Source organism: Pseudophryne corroboree, chromosome 1 (assembly GCF_028390025.1).
Source record: "Pseudophryne corroboree isolate aPseCor3 chromosome 1, aPseCor3.hap2, whole genome shotgun sequence".
NCBI lineage: Eukaryota > Metazoa > Chordata > Amphibia > Anura > Myobatrachidae > Pseudophryne > Pseudophryne corroboree.
Genome location: NC_086444.1, coordinates 105,139,495 through 105,156,420, shown reverse-complemented (window position 1 = coordinate 105,156,420; position 16,926 = coordinate 105,139,495). Strand labels below are relative to the sequence as shown.

Sequence of the window (16,926 nt, the reverse complement as noted above, 5' to 3'; positions counted from 1 at the left end):
GATGATGACTGTCGGCAACACTAACCACTGTATCCACAAGGCTTCTTTCATACTGATCCTTCCAGCTCATAGTAGCTACATCCTCAGCATCATGTCCATGTCATATTAAGTTGTTGCCATCTACTCGCATTGCGTAACCGTTATTTCCATTTGGACTGCTGGAGGAAAGAATATTTCTGTTTGACTTTTAGAGCGTTAAACAACAGTGTTTGGATTTCATTACATTTAATACTGAAAATGCTACATTCTTATTAGTATCTGTCATTGCACTGTTATCTCTTGTGTATATGACGGTTTATTATATTGTGTACAAATAGGGTAATGTGATTTATACTAACACTGTCCAGCCACTACAATAACCTTGGGCATTTGTATGCTCTGAGCTGTACACATATGTCCAGCTCATATGTATCTGACCCAACCTACAGTATACCCTGTACACATCTTTTGTCTATTCTGCATATTGGGGGTCATTCCGACCCGGTCGCACGCAGCAGTTTATCGCTGCGGTGCAAACGGGTGCGGAATGCACATGCGCGGCGGCCGCAGTGCGCGTGCTTGGCGTTGCCCGGCGACAGGGGTCGCCAGGTTATGTCACGGCTTAAGAAGAAAGCGGTCGCAGGACGGACCACAAAGAGATTGACAGGGAGAGGGCGGTGCAGGGCGGATCCGGACCGTTTGGAGCCGTTTTTGGGGAGTGGTGAGTAAAACGCAGGCGTGCCCAGGAGAACGGAGGGCGGAGGAGTGACGTCAAAGCCGGCCCCATCATCGCTGGATCCATCGCACAGGGTAAGTAAGTTTAGGCCTTGTCTTGCTTTTTGTGAACATTTTTTAGCTTAGCAGGGCTGCACAAGCGATGGCAGCTCTGCTAAGCTAAAATACACTCGCCCACAGGTGTGGCTAGTTGATCGCAGCAGCAGCAAAAAGTTGCTGGCTGCGATCAACTCGGAATGACCACCATAGGGCGTAATGCAGGTTCAGTTGCAATAGTCCGAAAATCGTGAATGAGCGACTGTTGTGCATGCACTACGGCCACACAGCATGTGCGTCGACTTTCACAGTGCAGTCACATCCCGACAACGGCGGGTGTTGAGGATGGAGGGTGGGGGGGCGGCAGCATTAGGGGGGAGTGGTCTGGACAATGCAGGCATGTCTGGACCTTTTATGGGGTGGCTGTGTGATGTCACACGCAGCTGCTGCGGGGGAAAAACATGGCGGTAGTGCGCCTGTCTTCGCAGCCAGGCTGTGCAGGCAGGGGTTGACCCTAACTGTTGCAGTCGCTGCGATTCCTGCATCGCTGGATAGCACTTCTCACACTAATTAGCAGAATTTGCAAACCTTACTGAATTAAGGGGGTCATTCCGACCTGATCGCACACTAGCTATTCTTTGCAGCGCTGCAATCAGGTCAAAAATCGGCAAAACTGCGCATGCGTATGCACCGCAATGCGCAGGTGCGTCGTACGGGTACAAAGCGGATCGGTGCTGGGCGATGGATTTAATGAAGAATCCATTCGCACAGCCGATCGCAAGAAGATTGACAGGAAGAGGGCGTTTATGGGTGTCAACTGACCGTTTTCTAGGAGTGTTTGGATAAACGCAGGTATGTCCAAGCGTTTGCAGGACGGGTGTCTGACGTCAATTCCGGGCAAGAACAGGCTGAAGTGATCGCAGCGGCTGAGTAAGTTCAGAAACTGCACAAAACTTTTTTGTACTGCTCGGCTGCACGGGCGTTCGCGCACTTGCAAAATGAAAATACGCTTCCCCATAGGTGGAGACTATCTGATCGCAGCGCTGCAAATAATAGCTAGCGAGCGATCAACTCGGAATGACCCCCTAAGCCCTAAGTCCATAGTCACTACACAAATACATCCAGTGAAGCCATCACAAAGGGGACTATTTGTCATTTCATTTTTGTGGGACTTCCCCATATAAGACCTGGGCGGTCATTCCGACCTGGTTGCACGAAGGCTATTTTTTGCACTGCTGCGACCAGGTAATCGCCGCCTACAGGGGAGGGGGTTAGGGCTGTGCAGAGGTGCAATCGCTTGTGCTGAGAGCTGCACAAACAAAAAGTTTGTGCAATCTCTGCACAGCTCAGGACTTACCCGCTGCGATGATCCGGCCTGGAGCTGACATCAGGAACTCTCCTCTACAACGGCTGGTCATGCCTATCTTTTTCCGGACACTCCTCGAAAATGGTGAGTTGCCGCCCAGGTCCGCCTTCTGCCTGTCAATCTTTTTTCGTTCGCCGCTGTGAACGGCTTCTTCGCAAGGTCCGTGGCGACGCCCGTCACCGGCGACTGATGTGCCTGCGCATTGCCGCCCACGTGCATGCGCAGTTCAGACCCGTTTGCATGGCTGCGAGAAATTGCAGCGTGCGAATGGGTCGAAATGACCCCGTTGGTTTTTGAGGGGTACCTGCAAATTTTAAGCTTCCCTCTAGTGTATGTACAACGACCTGTAGCAGATATCTGAGATATTTGCTGTGGTCCCTCGTATTTGACCATAAAGATCCCCTGTTTTTGAGTGCAAAAGCAGCCCCCATAGGTTTCTCTGTTGGCTGCTTTATTGACGGATTTACCCAGCTCTGGAATAGCTAGGCCTGCTAGATAGTACCATCTTTAGATGGCGTTGGAGCCTATGGATTACTTTCTGCAACATTACCGGGAAAGGGATCTCTCCCTGGCAATGGGTGCCCACACATGTGTGATCTGTAGGTCCCAAAGAAGTAGTGATGTGATCACATTAGAGATCACTTTGCTTCTAACACGTCACAAGAGCGAGCTCCTTGCAGAACTCCTGCTCCCACAGGTATTTAATGGTAGATCCTGGAGTTCCATCATTTCTTATTGCCGAGATAAGCGTAATAAAGAAATTATAATTATTGGGTTTTGAATATGATCATAAATAGACCCACTTGAGCATTGATGTAGGACATGTTATTAGTTGTACAGGCTGCTTATTCTCTCCTCCAACAGCCATGATTGGCAACATCTGTTTAGTTAGTAAAGTTCTATACGTATAATGGGGGTCATTCCAAGTTGATCGCTCGCTAGCAGTTTTCTGCAGCCGTGCAAACGCTATGCCGCCGCCCACTGGGAGTGTATTTTAGCTTAGCAGAAGTGCGAACGAAAGGATCGCAGAGCGGCTACAAACAAAAATTGTGCAGGTTTAGAGCAGCTCCAGATCTACTCAGCGCTTGTGATCACTTCAGACTGTTCAGTTCCGGATTTGACGTCACAAACACGCCCTGCGTTCGCCCAGCCACACCTGCGTTTTTCCTGGCACGCCTGCGTTTTTCCGAACACTCCCGAAAAACGGTCAGTTGACACCCAGAAACGCCCACTTCATGTCAATCACTCTGCGGCCAGCAGTGTGACTGAAAAGCTTCGCTAGACCTTGTGTAAAAATACATCGGCTGTTGTGAAAGTACGTCGGGTGTGCGCACTGCGCTGCGAACATTTTTATCTAGCAATCAACTCGGAATGACCCCCAATGTGTGTTGGGAGTGCAGTATAAGAGATGTGGATGGGCGACTGCTTTACTGTATACTGTACTTGTCATATGAGCCAAGCAGTGGAATTTATTGGGGGATAGCCTGGGGGGCAGACCACCATCTCATGGAGCACTGAGCATGCCCCCAGAGTGATGGAAACAGGAGGGTGATGCAAACCCATGCCCCCTTGCCTTTGTGGCGCATACATATCTAGGTGTACTGTAACAGCTATCTAGGGTGCCAGGGATTAGAGTGTGCCTAAATCACTGAATGTGAGTCTTTATTTTCACCATGGTGTCCTCACACAGGTAAGCTTCTTACCTGAGATCTACCGCCTTATTCTCCTCCATGTTTGTAATAAACTGGGAGTGTAACGCTGGCATATAATGTCAGAGCCCAGCATCACACTCCCAAGGAGAGAACATTTCACCATCTTGTCGCTCCACAAATGGTATAAACCGTGAAGGAGGTGGTGGGGGTGAATGCAGCGCCCCTAGTGGTGGCTTCCAATAGTGCTTGTGCCTATGGTGCCTCTGATGCATGTGTACAAGTTTATAAGATGTTCATTAGAAGAGTGTTAGCTAATCACACTGCCATCATCACCAGTGTAATACAGACAGGGTCTGTTCAGTTGATTCGTCAAGTCGGAAAAATGTCATTTTCCGACTTTCTTTAGGTTGAATCTGGATTCGATCTATTCAAGTCAGTTGCTGTTTTTCTGACTTGTTCGAAAACACGTGGATCTGCGGCTAATCCACGGATTTTGCCGGGTTTGTAGGCATTTTCGACAGGTTTTTGGCCTGTTTTGATGTGACTTTAAAAAAAGTCGGATCGGCATTATCGAAAATGGGCTAAACCTGTCGGAAATGCCCGGAAATTGAATAGTGCAGTGTTGGATCCTTCCATCGGAGAGGATCTGACACCAATTGAATAGACTGCATAGGAGGAAGGGTGACTCAAGAATTGGATACTAAGGTGATCTGGGGGCTCGGAATGGAGCTGTGTTACAAGAGAGATGAGGAATTATAATAAGTGGCAGCATTGATAATGGACTGAGACGTTTCCTCCCCATTCACACTGAGATATTTTACTATGATTACACAAAGACTTCATTAACCAGTTTTATCTACAGATGGGTCCACGTTTATCTTGACCTTTAATAGGATTAATTGAGACTGGGCAGTCAGACTTAATCCCCTGCTGTAATGACTTAATCCCCTGCTGTATTGTTCTCTGTATTGTATTGCAGCTGAGAACAATAGATGAAGGGTTTATGTTAATAAATCATGTTGTGCCTAGGCGCAGCAAACTATCCAAGATAACTGTAGTCCCATCTGTATTTCTGTCCCTTATTCTTATTAGATAAATGAAAGAAAATTGATGTCAAGATTAACTTTATATTATCCTTTAGTAATATTGTAATCTATTATCTTTGTAATAATGAAACACCCATGTGTACAATCTCTAATTGTGACAGTCTGTGTATGGAATGGATAAAGGGCCTGATTCTGATGTGCTTGGAGGGGATGTAGTTATTATCCCGGCGGTCAGAATATTGACGCCAGGATTCCGACTGCCGAGAATGCCAACAGCTGCACCAGGGCTATTCCCACTCTTGCTGCCAGCATTCTGCCGAATGGGATCCCGGTGTCCATCCCCAACACCCTTGGAGTTTCTATCGCTGGTGCTTACATGGAAGCAGCAGTGCCTGCACTAATAAATTAGTGCAGCAGGGGGCAGCAGCCTCTTACACATACAACAGAGAGGCCAGGAAATATCCTCCCACAGAGATCCTGGCTTTGTCCCTCCACTACAGTGGTGGCAACATATCTTCATTATGGGAAATGGAGGTCGTTGCCACCCCTCCCCCAAACAATAGCAGACTGTCAATCACTAACAGTCTGCTGCCAACCTGCATGCTGCATCTCAGACCCATGCTGCACATGCCCAGACTGGGTCCGGCCCATGCACTTAGTACTAAAAATCTGTACTTTGCAACATGTGCCGCTAGTCCGTCGGGACCTGAATCAGGCCCAGTGTCATAAAGACAGTAATGTGATTGGGAGATAACAAGTGTAATTAGTGAGTAATATTCTGAGCCATGAGCATGAGGAGAAGTTAGAGCTATGAAATGGGAATTCTGGGTTTGAATCTTGAAAGGTGGCAGAGCTGGCCATAGGCATAGGCAAACTAGGCAATTGCCTAGGGCATTTGATATGCCTAGGGGCATCAGCAGCTTCTGCTGATTAAAATGATATGCGGCATGCCTATATTCTGTGTGTAGCATTTCATATGCAGATACAGCCACAGTCTTCTCACACAGTATATCCTGCATGTCCGTTTAATCAGCAGAAGCTACTTGTGCATCCTAGCCACATAGCAATGCAAATAAGATGCATTTTCATTAAAAAAAAGGTATGCCCGGCGTTAGCATTGAGACAAGATTTATGAGGACACATCTGTATCCAGGCAGAGGCAGAGGTCACAGTGTTAGTGGCAGTGTGAGTGCTGTGTGTGAGTGGGTTGGTTGTGCAGTAGTGTTCAGAATATGTGTAAGGAGCATTATGTGTGTCATGTAAAAATGCATCAATAATGTGCAACATATGTGTAAGGGGCACTATGTGTGTCATGTGTATAAGGGCATTAATAATGTGCGGCATATGTGTAACAGGGTACTACTGTATGTGTGTTATTATGTGTATAGGGGCACTAATGTGTAGCAAATGTGTAGGGGTCACTATGTGTGTCATGTGTATAAGGGGATTAATAATGTGCGACATATGTATAAGGGACATTATGTGTAAAAGGGCATTAATAAAGGTTGTCATAATGTGTAAGGCGCATTATGTTTATAAGGACATTAATAATGTGTCTCATATGTGTAAGGGGCATGACTGTGTGGAATTGTGTGTATAAATGCATTACTAATGTGTGGCATTATGTGTATAAGGTGCATTATATATATATATATATATATATATATATATATATATATATATATATGTGGCGTTGCGTATAGAAAGGGCACTACTGTGTCGTCTAATGTGAATAAAGAGCAATAGGTTGTGGTGTAATGTGAATAAGGAGCAATTCAGTGTGATGTAATGTGAATAAGGAGCTCTACTGTGAGGTGTAACGTTTATAAGGTAAAGTGATACTACTGTGGGATGTAATATGAATTATGGACACTATCGCATGATCAAATGTGAATAAAGTTGCAGTACTGTGTGGCGTAATTGGAATTGGGGTTACTATTGTGTGGCCATGCCCCTTGCCAGCAAAAACACCCCCCTTTTTGGGCTGTGCGCCAAATGTGCGAACTGTTCCTATTTAAATTATAGGGGGTACAAACACCAAAATAAGGACTGCTATGGGTGAGGGGTGATGGTGCTGGGAAAGAGGTGCAAAGTCAGAGGTGGAGCCAGCAGCGGTGCTAGGGGGCACCAGCCAAAATCTTGCCTAGGGCATCATATTGGTTAGGGCCGGCTCTGAAAGGTGGAATAATAGAATGTCACTCAAGCAGTAAGGAAGACGTTGCACGTTATGTACAAGACATGACAGGCATTCTGCATATTCTATTGCTCAGTATCACTGTACCAAAAGGTGGCGAGGAAGCTATCAATGTAGCCGACATTAACTCTTCCTTATCCACTCCCTCATCTTATGTTTCTTTGTGTCTTCCCTATACAGTGACAGCAGGTGAGCCGCAGCGTTCCACATCCACCTTCATCAACGTGCACTTTACAGTCATCAGAACTGAATCCCGTTCCTACCGGCGTCACGTCATTAATCCCTGTCTATTTTCTGATGCATTTTTCTGTATGGCCACGTAGTCCACATTGCTGGCGAACCTTGCGGCCTATCGCAAGGACTTGTGAAATTCAGGCAGGGGAATCCATCCCCTATAACGTTGCAGGGAAGCAGATCGCTTTAAATGCTGTTTTTCAACCAAAGACAAGAGGAATATTAAATACAATTGTTTGAACATAAAAATAAATGGAGGTGTCTTTTAAATGAACGCTGTATGCAATGACGGGTTCCTATATAGAGCAGTCTGTGTGAAAGGATTGCCTATACGCTATACATGTTATGGGTTAGAGCTGTACACAATAATAGTTTCACAGGGTGGAGATGTGCAATATTATGCAGCAAACTTAAGGTGGGTACACGCTGATAGATATATCTGCCGATCAATTGTTTGGCAGATATAGCTATGGACGGATCGGGCAGTGTGCTGTGCATACACCCTGCACCGATCCGTCGGGGACTGACGTCATGAAGTGGGCGGGCGTGTACACACGCCCACCCAGTTCAGCTGTCAATCACCGCTGGCTGCCGCAGCATGTGTACGGGCGGTCGACCGCACGCCCATACACTCACAGTGATGCGCCAATATATCGGTAGATATATTGGCCGTCGGCTGTGCTGCGGGGCCGACACAATGTCTGTGAACGACAGAGTTCACAGACATATCGCCGGTACACACTGCCCGACGGACCCGCGATATAGCGGCCGTTCAAGAGAACGGCCGATACATCGCCCAGTGTGTACCCAGCTTTAGACTTGGGCTATCTGTGTATTACATAGGCTACTTTGCATATAAAAAAATTTCCACAGTACACACAGCATTGGAGGTGAATGCTGGGACAGACCACTGAATTGCCTTGTACTCATCCCTTCTTCCAAACATCCACTATATGGTAATGGCTTCTATACAGTGGGTGCAGTCACCATTCCAGCACTGCCTGGTTGGGCCATAGACTCATGAAACGTAACTATACCATACCTCCCAACATGACCCTCTCCAGGAGGGACAGAATGCTCTGCTCCTGGGCTTCCCTCTTAATGTATGATTGCCATCACCTGCGTGAAACACCTTTCTTATCCAGTAACCTGTTTAACACAGATCTCAGCAATAATACATTAACAGGAAAGCCCAGGAGCAGAGCAATTTGTCCCTCCTGGAGAGGGTCATGTTGGGAGGTATGCTATACATCACTTCGTCCTGTAGCAGGGAATGAAATCTATTCATACTGTATATGTCATTTGTGTTAGATGTTGTCTACAGTATGTCTGTATTGCTGGATGCTGCATATCAATTGGTTGTACGCAGTCACCTGGTTGGCAGTGCCCTAGGAATTGTTCATTAGGAATACATACTCCTGTAAATGTATATCTACTTTTAAAAAGCAATAATGTGAAAATAAGACTATTCAGTGATACTGTATTTTATGTGTTGGTAGAGTTGCCAGAGACTATGGGGGTCATTCCGAGTTGATCGCTCGCTAGCAACTTTTTGCAGCGCTGCGATCAGATAGTCGCCGCCTATGGGGGAGTGTATTTTCGCTTTGCAAGTGTGCAAACGCTTTTGCAGCCGCTCCGCACAAAAAGGTTAGTTGCAGTTTCTGAGGGATCACCTCAGACTTTTTGGTCCCAGAATTGACATCAGACACCCGCCCTGCAAACGCTTGGACACGCCTGCGTTTTTCCAAACACTCCCAGAAAACGGTCAGTTGACACCCATAAACGCCCTCTTCCTGTCAATCACCTTGCGATCGGATGTGCAAATGGATTCTTCGTTAAATCCATCGCCCAGCACTGATCCTCTTTGTACCGTATGACGCGCCTGTGCATTGTGGTACATACGCATGCCCAGTTTTGCAGAGTTTTAACCTGATCGCAGCGCTGCAAAAAGTTGCTAGTGAGCGATCAACTCGGAATGACCCCCTATAATGGTAACATTATGTCTACAAATTCCAGAGATTACAGAACCCTTCTCCCTATGTTACCTTAACACTATATCCTAATGTATCGTATTATCACAATGGTATACTGTATCTTGTTACATTGTAGGCTCAACGTTTAACACCTGTCTGTTAAGTGACCCTTGTATTATTAAAAAGTCTATAAAATGAATGAATTATAATTTCAAAGCTGTGAAAATGTATGTATGTATATAGATAGATAGATAGATAGATAGATAGATAGATAGATAGATAGATAGATAGATAGGAGATATTTATTTCTTGCAGATTCTATCAATTTAGCCATGTGCATATGTGCTAACACTCTAAAGACAAACACGTCACTTGTTTTTTGCTTTCAGTGAAACAATAAATTGGTTAATGCACCATGGCTGGGTTTCTAGGTAGCCACAAAGACCCCATGGCTATGAAAGATATGACAGGAGCTTATGGGGGTAATTCCAAGTTGATCGCAGCAGGAAATTTTTTAGCAGTTGGGCAAAACCAGTTGTTCGCAGCGGATCATCGCATCGCAAACGGCATGAAAACCACAAACTGCGCATGCGCAAAAGTGGAAATACGCATGCGCAAAGCATAGCGATATGACACTTGTGAGAATTACTACAAAGAAAACTGCTCGTAATACACAAACGAAAACGGGGAGTGACGGAGGCGTGGCAGAGGCACGGCTTCGCAATCCTACGACATGGGCGTGAAAGTGGGCGGCTAGTGTGGGAGTATGCATCCAGCAGTAGGCGTGTTTTTGGCAAAAATGCGTATCCTATGTTAAAAGTACATAACAAATTTTCGCTATCTTCACGCAGCAGAAGAGTGAGTCTGCAGCTACTCAGCACTTGCAAAGTACTGTTACAAGTGTGTGTCTGCTCTAATTAGCAATTAATTAGCAACTGAATTCACCTGTTGAGCATTTACTTGCAAAACACTGCTCTTACAAAATAATACAAGCAGCAATTATATGACCACTTCATATTTGTTTTGTTAGGCCAAACAAATCTGACACACTCACAAATAATGCACTGTATTTTTTGAACCAATAAAAATTAACTGATGTTAAATGCATGTTTAAATTATTTGTTTTATAATCTCAAATGTGACTAAACTAACTAATAAACTACATCAGCTAAATCTTCTCAACATAGACATTTTCCTTTGTACATACCAAATAACATGAGCACCATAATGCAGCCTACATTTAATGTGACTTATTTAAAAAAAAAAAAAACAATTATTTTAACTTAACAATATGTGTCCATATCTAATACTATGGCATGTTGCCCCTAGTAACCCAAGTTTTTTTGTTTTTTGTTTTTTTGTATATGTTAATTTAAGTGTTGTGCAGGGCATACAGATTTAAAATTACACTATGCAATGTTTGTCTTAATATTCTGATTGTTCCCTTGTTCCACAAATGTCAATATGCCATGTTCAAGTTTACAGGGCACAGTTTTCATGAGTGCCTAACCTTTAATAAAACACACAAACAATTGTAAAGTAATTTTTTTTTACTTCAAATAAAGTTCAAAATCAACACAACATGGCTACAAATGAGCATCACATACAGAGATGGACATAGCAGCAAGCAGATGGCATTGGGCAAATGCACATAGCAGAACCCAGTACTATGGTAACCCCTTATTCTGCCAGAATTTGTTTTTTTCAATTAAGTAAGTGAACCCCCAGCCAGACTAAACTTTTAGGGGAACTGAGGTAGATTCCGGAACAAACACACAAACATACACAGCACGCTAGGAAGAGGAAGATGGCTCAGGTGTAGGCACAAATAACTCACAGGCTACAATTTAAAGAAAACATTTCACTTTGAGGGAGTTCTACATTCTGGACACACAAGCCAAAATCAAAAAATACATTGAGGCAACATGTAAAACATGGGTGCTGCCCATCTGGAGAGACCTCACTTTCTCTTTTTTTCCCCCGCCTGATGATGTTCTTCTTGGCTTGGTCTGCGGAGCGACCTTCGAGGGCCCTGCCCAGTGGGATGTTCTTCCTGGGCAGGGGGAGGGGAGGGAGCCGATGTGGCTGGCTCTCTGCCACTGTGGGCAAGGGAGACAGCGATGTCCTGGAGCCCTTGCCGAATGGAATTGGCAAGTTCATGGAATATGCAATGGGAGAGAACAGAAGGCTCTTGTGTGGGCGCACTCTTAAATAGAGGAAGATACTTGAAAATATTAAGGAGAATATTTTAAGATATAACTTTTAATAATAAAGTTAAAACAAGATGAACTTCCCACAAATCTTGTAAAATAACCGGAGATTATTGAGAAAATAAAAATGTTCTGGTCTCTTAATTCATAAGAGTATGGAAAGGGTTGTAGACATAGAGTAGTCATACCCCCATTTCCCCTGACCAGTACAGTAATTCTGTATTAATGGAACCGGGGGTTTTAGTCAAAACACAGTTTCAAAATAATTAGGCTGGAACTAGCTGGAATGGTAATCAGTGGTCACCACTCAAGGAATTATACACCTGAGTATTATTTGCATGCCATAGCCCTATTTGCGGGCAGGAATTGTGAGCAGGAAGTTATGGTCAGTTGATATAGATATTGAAAGCAATATATGAAAGAGAAAATAGAATTAGTGGTGATACTGCTGTTGGTGTATGTTGGTCACATAAGAGAGGAAATTAATTCCTAACCTACCACACCAGGTATTCACAGGCAGTCACCTCTCCTGATACTAACCTGGCCCAACGCTGTTTGGCTTCCAAGATCGGACGAGATCGGGCACTGACAGCGTGGTATGGTCGTAGGGATTTATGTGTACACCAATGAGAGTGCACCTATATAAGAAATTGAAATTGAAAGATGATAGAAAAGGGAATTGCGGATGAGATAAGTACGTGAAAATATGTGGATCTGCTTTCCACGTTAGACCCGGTTTAAGAGATTCCACTGGTGTGGTACTCTATCCCGAGAATCGTGAATGAGAGTCCACGAAAATTGGTGAAAAAAAAGGATTACAAAGATATTAAGGTTAGTATCTGTAATTGGATGATGCAAAGGTTAAGCTGTAATTAGGAGGTATAAGAGATACAGGTGGGGCTGAGCCCAATAACCGACCTCAGACGTTCTTAGGCGTCAAAAAATTGTAACCTTAGGCAAATAATGGTTTTTTGTTAACCTTGAGCGATAGAGTGTATATAAGGTTATTTATGAAGATACAGATAATATAACCCCTAAAGAGTAAATAAACATACAAATAAACATAAAAGTGAAAAAAATAAAATTGAAACTGAAGATGAAAATGAAAATGAAAAAGTAAGCTGTATTGGGTAATATGACCCGGTACCGGCAGCATAAAACGAACTGCTCGGTGTACTGTACCATGCAAAATGATGATATTGTTAATACAAATAATGTATCCCTTAAAGATAAGTGATATATGAGATACACATAAACAGAATCTGATGTAAATAATATAACCCCTAATAGAGGAAGCTATATGAGTTGATATAACCCAGTTGTTATGACACAGAAATTGAAATAATTAGTATTCTGCACAGGACAAGACTAGGATCCTGTTGCAGACATGAGGAATACTGATAGCAAATTGATAGGACATAAACAATTTGTCCCTATCCATAGAAGACAATGTCAGAGCAGACAAAAAAATAATAAACTGACCAAAACAAATGCTGGCATAAAACCAATGATATTAGGTGACTCACAGAATGGCCTCAGATACATAGGAGGCTGAGTGCTGGCTAGTCTAACGAAAGTGATCCTTACAACAAGGGTAATCACAGTGATTTTAGAGGAGCTTACGAATCTCCAGTGAGTTAGTTATGATCCGTTAGGATGGCGCCATGATGTGACTGTGTGGACGGAGTTCCCCGCAGAAAACGCGTTTCACCCTTAGGGCTTGTTCACTTCCTGGTTCCGTACAGTAGGGTGGGTTGGAATGCTATTAAAGGGCGGCAGGTGGCGTAATTAACCAATGAGAGAGAGCCGCGTATTACCGCTGTACTTAGCGGTTGCTAGGTAACGAGATAGCGGAGGTGCAGCCGGAGTTGAAGGTCTGATTGGAGGACGCGATCTCGCGATAATATGGACGCCATCTTGATTATGGGAAAAAGGAAAAAGGGCAAAAGGGCAAAAGCGGAGGAGACACAGGTGAAAACAATGTGTCAAGCGCCGCTGGCTGGATGTCAGCCTAGCGGAAGTGGGCAGAAAATTAGTATATACATACACATGTGTTGGTTATACTGCCTAATAACATGTTTATATAGATAGATTTTGTGACTGAATCGATATTTGAATGGAGGAAGAGAATGTGTGATACCCGGGATAAATGGGATGTGAATGGAGAGTGATTAGTAAATAAGAATGGGGGGGGGGGGGGGGCAGATGAGATGGGTGAAGGGGCAATAGAAGTTCATGGAAGGAGGAGGCGAGTTGATCTTGTCCCTGCCTGATCTCTGCCAGACCTTGGCAGAGTTGAGCTACACCTTGCTCCACACTGGTTCTGTGCTCAGTGAGCCGGACAGGTATCTGGCTTACCTCCCGGAGCATCCTGTCCTGAAAAGCATTCAGGCTCTCACCATACCTGGCTATTTCAGTCAGGATTTCCGGGATAGCAGAGGGTTGGGTGAAGGGGGCCAGTTGGAATCTGGATGGGTGGGATTTGTGGTCCCACACTGCCAGACACACTACGTCCCTCCACCTCAGCCTCAGCCACATAACCCTCCTGTGACTCTACCTGCTCACCCCCCTGTGCTGTGTTATGTGCAAAGCAAATAGAAGAATGAGTGGAAAAAGAGTAGATAAAAACAATGAGACTTTTGTTTACATTAAAAAATATTTAAAAAAAAACTGTGTGTAAACTTACCTGTCAAGTCATGTGCATGGAGTATTTCAGGCAGGTCCGTGTCCATATAAGACACCCCAACCCCCTCCTCGTAGCTCACACAGTCCATCGCTATCTCCTCCAGATCTGTGTATTCCACAGTGGCAGCTGGTCCTCCCCCTGTTGCCCTCGAGGCATTCCACTCCGCAGACCTCTTGCCCTTCAGGCGGGATTTGAAGTCGGCCCAACTACATATGTGGTGAAAAACAGGGGCAAGGTAGTGTTAAATTTTGGAAACCTGCTTTAATATATAGTACACATGCTATGGTTGCTATAGGCAACATCACATCTAAGTTACTTTTTAATAATACTTGGCACAGAAAATGGACTGGCAATATACACTTACCGTCTTCGAACTTCCTGCGAGGTGCGGACTATTGAGCCGACTTCATTAATAGAATTAGTGATGTCCCTACAAATTCTGTCTTTGGTTGCAGCACCCATGTTTTTGGGTCCTCGCTGTATATTTTGCATGGCCTGTGTGACCAAAATCCGTAACTCCCTCTTAGTGAATGCGGGCTGTCTCTTTTTTTCTCTGGAAGTAGCCTGTGAGCTATCATCCTGACCTTCATCACCATCTTCCTCTTCACTAGCTGCTTGTGTAGTTTGTGTTTGAGCTGCTAGTCCAGAATCACCCTCAGTTTCCCCACTAGCTATGTCTGGCAGGGGATTCACTCCTAACTCCTGGGTAGCAGAAGGAGTTTGTATAGTCCTGGTATTTCTGAGTCTGCATTTGCAAAATCAAGCATCTGCCTCCGCAGTGCTAATCTTCTCTGTGTTAGTGCTGCCATCTGCTTCTGCACCTCGTCCATCTCTGCTGCCGTCTGCTCACGAGTAGCCATGTTGCTGGTAGCATGTGTGTATGCACGAGTGTTCAGGTATTTATAGCTGCTTGCGTTTTCCGGTGCGGAATTCCGTGCAGGTGTATATTTTGCTAATTGGTCCAGTAATTGCTGCACTGGCTATGTGAACGCCCTGCATGCACCTGTGTGTGGGTGTATGCGTAAAATTACTGAAGCACGGTGGACATTTCTGAACACATTTCTGAGTGAGTTTAGAGAATATTTTATATTGTTTCAGTAGTTTTATTTATATAATATTCTCCTTTCCATATATGTTGTGGAAGATTATTGTATCCAATGGTTTTTTGTAAAAACAAAATGTTATTTTTTTAAGATATATGTGAAGACTAACCTGTTTTTGATGAGAAGCCATATCTGAATGTGTGTGTGTGTGTGTGTGTCCGCGGGTGCGAATCTCCGCCCATGAGAACTGTACAAACTGTCCTGCACATCAATGTACACATATCAATAAAGTTGATTACAGATGACACCATACATTTCCAACCAATCACATGCAACCAAAAACTATAAATATAAGCCCATATATGGAAAACGCCATTACCATGATGCGCGCAGCAGCATTCATGCGCCGCGAGCTGCGCGTACTAGTGGCAGTGATGGACCGCCGCGTAGGCCGCGCAGGGTACTTTGTCCCAAACAGGGTAAAGCACGAGGCCTACGCGGAGGTCCGCCGCTTATTGCGGACCCGCGTCTGCAGCCGGAGGTCCGTGATACAGCTCGAGAGGCGCTGGAGCGATCTCCGCAGGCGTACGCTGGACCTGTTGGCGGAGCTGCGACAACAAATCCGGACCCTACGTGGGCACAGTAAGTAACATTTCAGTACATGACAGATTTTAAGCATAACCTTTGCATACTTTCACTAAGTGAGAGTGTGAAAATTAGCACACTTACAATAAACTTGTAGAATAAACATGAGTGTGTGTGGGTAGGGCAAGCAGTACTGACTGTATATCAAGGTGCTTCTGCAAAAGTGAATGTTGTTGTGCATAATTGCTACACAGGCTGACAACTGAACCCAATAACCTGCTCAGTGGGTTTTTTTTTTAAAATGTGGATGGTTTTGAGAACTGGTGATGTTGCCTATATCAAACAATCAGATTCTATATATTATCTGATAGAAGCAGCTTAATAAAGTGTATGTATAATATGATTGGTTGCTATGGGCAACATCACCAGTACAAACATTTTACAAACTTAGTAATGTTACCCCTGTCTCTTTAACATGGGACAGAACAGAGTAATAGGATAATGCTGATGTTATAAATGTATATGCTAAAACCTAAATATTACATATGTCATTCTAGGGCGAGCACAATGGCAAGGTGCTGCTGCTGGTGCTGGGAGCCCACAACAGGCCACTTCTCAAGCCCCATCCCCTTCTGTCTCCCCCTCCCCCTCTCCAGCCCACTCCCCCTCTCCAGTCCAAACCCCCTCTCCAGCCCAAACCCCCTCTCCAGCCCAATCCCCCTCTCCAGCCCACACCCCCTCTCCAGCCCAATCACCCTCTCCAGCCCACTCCCCCTCTCCAGCCACCACCCCCTCTCCAGCCACCTCACCCTCTCTTTCCCAAACCCCCTCTCCAGCCCAATCCCACTCTCTTGCCCAATCCCCCTCTCCAGCCCAATTCCCCTCTCCAGCCCAATCCCCCTCTCCAGCCAACACCCCCTCTCCAGCCCAATCCCACTCTCTTTCCCAATTCCCCTCTCTGCCCCCCTCCCCCTCTGTGTCCCAAAAAAACACTCCACCAGCCTCACCCTATCATTCCCAAACCCCCTCTGTAAGGACCTCCCCCTTCCATCCACTCACAGAATTAGACCCTCCTTCCCCCATCCTGCCTCCTTCCCCCATCCTGCACCCATCCCCCATCCAGCCAACCTCACCCATCCAGCCTCCATCCCCCAGCCAGACACCTTCGCCCCCAACAGAATGGGCAG

General features: G+C 45.1%; 1 protein-coding gene and 1 pseudogene across 1 annotated transcript in view; one reads left to right on the top strand and one right to left on the bottom strand.

The window, feature by feature from the left end:
* The window catches only part of EMB (embigin), a 90,440-nt gene extending 82,033 nt beyond the window's left edge, over nucleotides 1–8,407 (top strand). The window contains exon 9 of the mRNA XM_063961856.1: nucleotides 7,189–8,407. Within this exon, the coding sequence (XP_063817926.1) occupies nucleotides 7,189–7,191 (3 nt within the window). The 3' untranslated portion in view covers nucleotides 7,192–8,407. The remainder of the gene's footprint in view (nucleotides 1–7,188) is intronic.
* Nucleotides 8,408–11,916: 3,509 nt separating this feature from the next.
* LOC134934343 (5S ribosomal RNA) lies at nucleotides 11,917–12,035 on the bottom strand (annotated as a pseudogene).
* Between the last annotated feature and the right edge of the window lie 4,891 nt (nucleotides 12,036–16,926).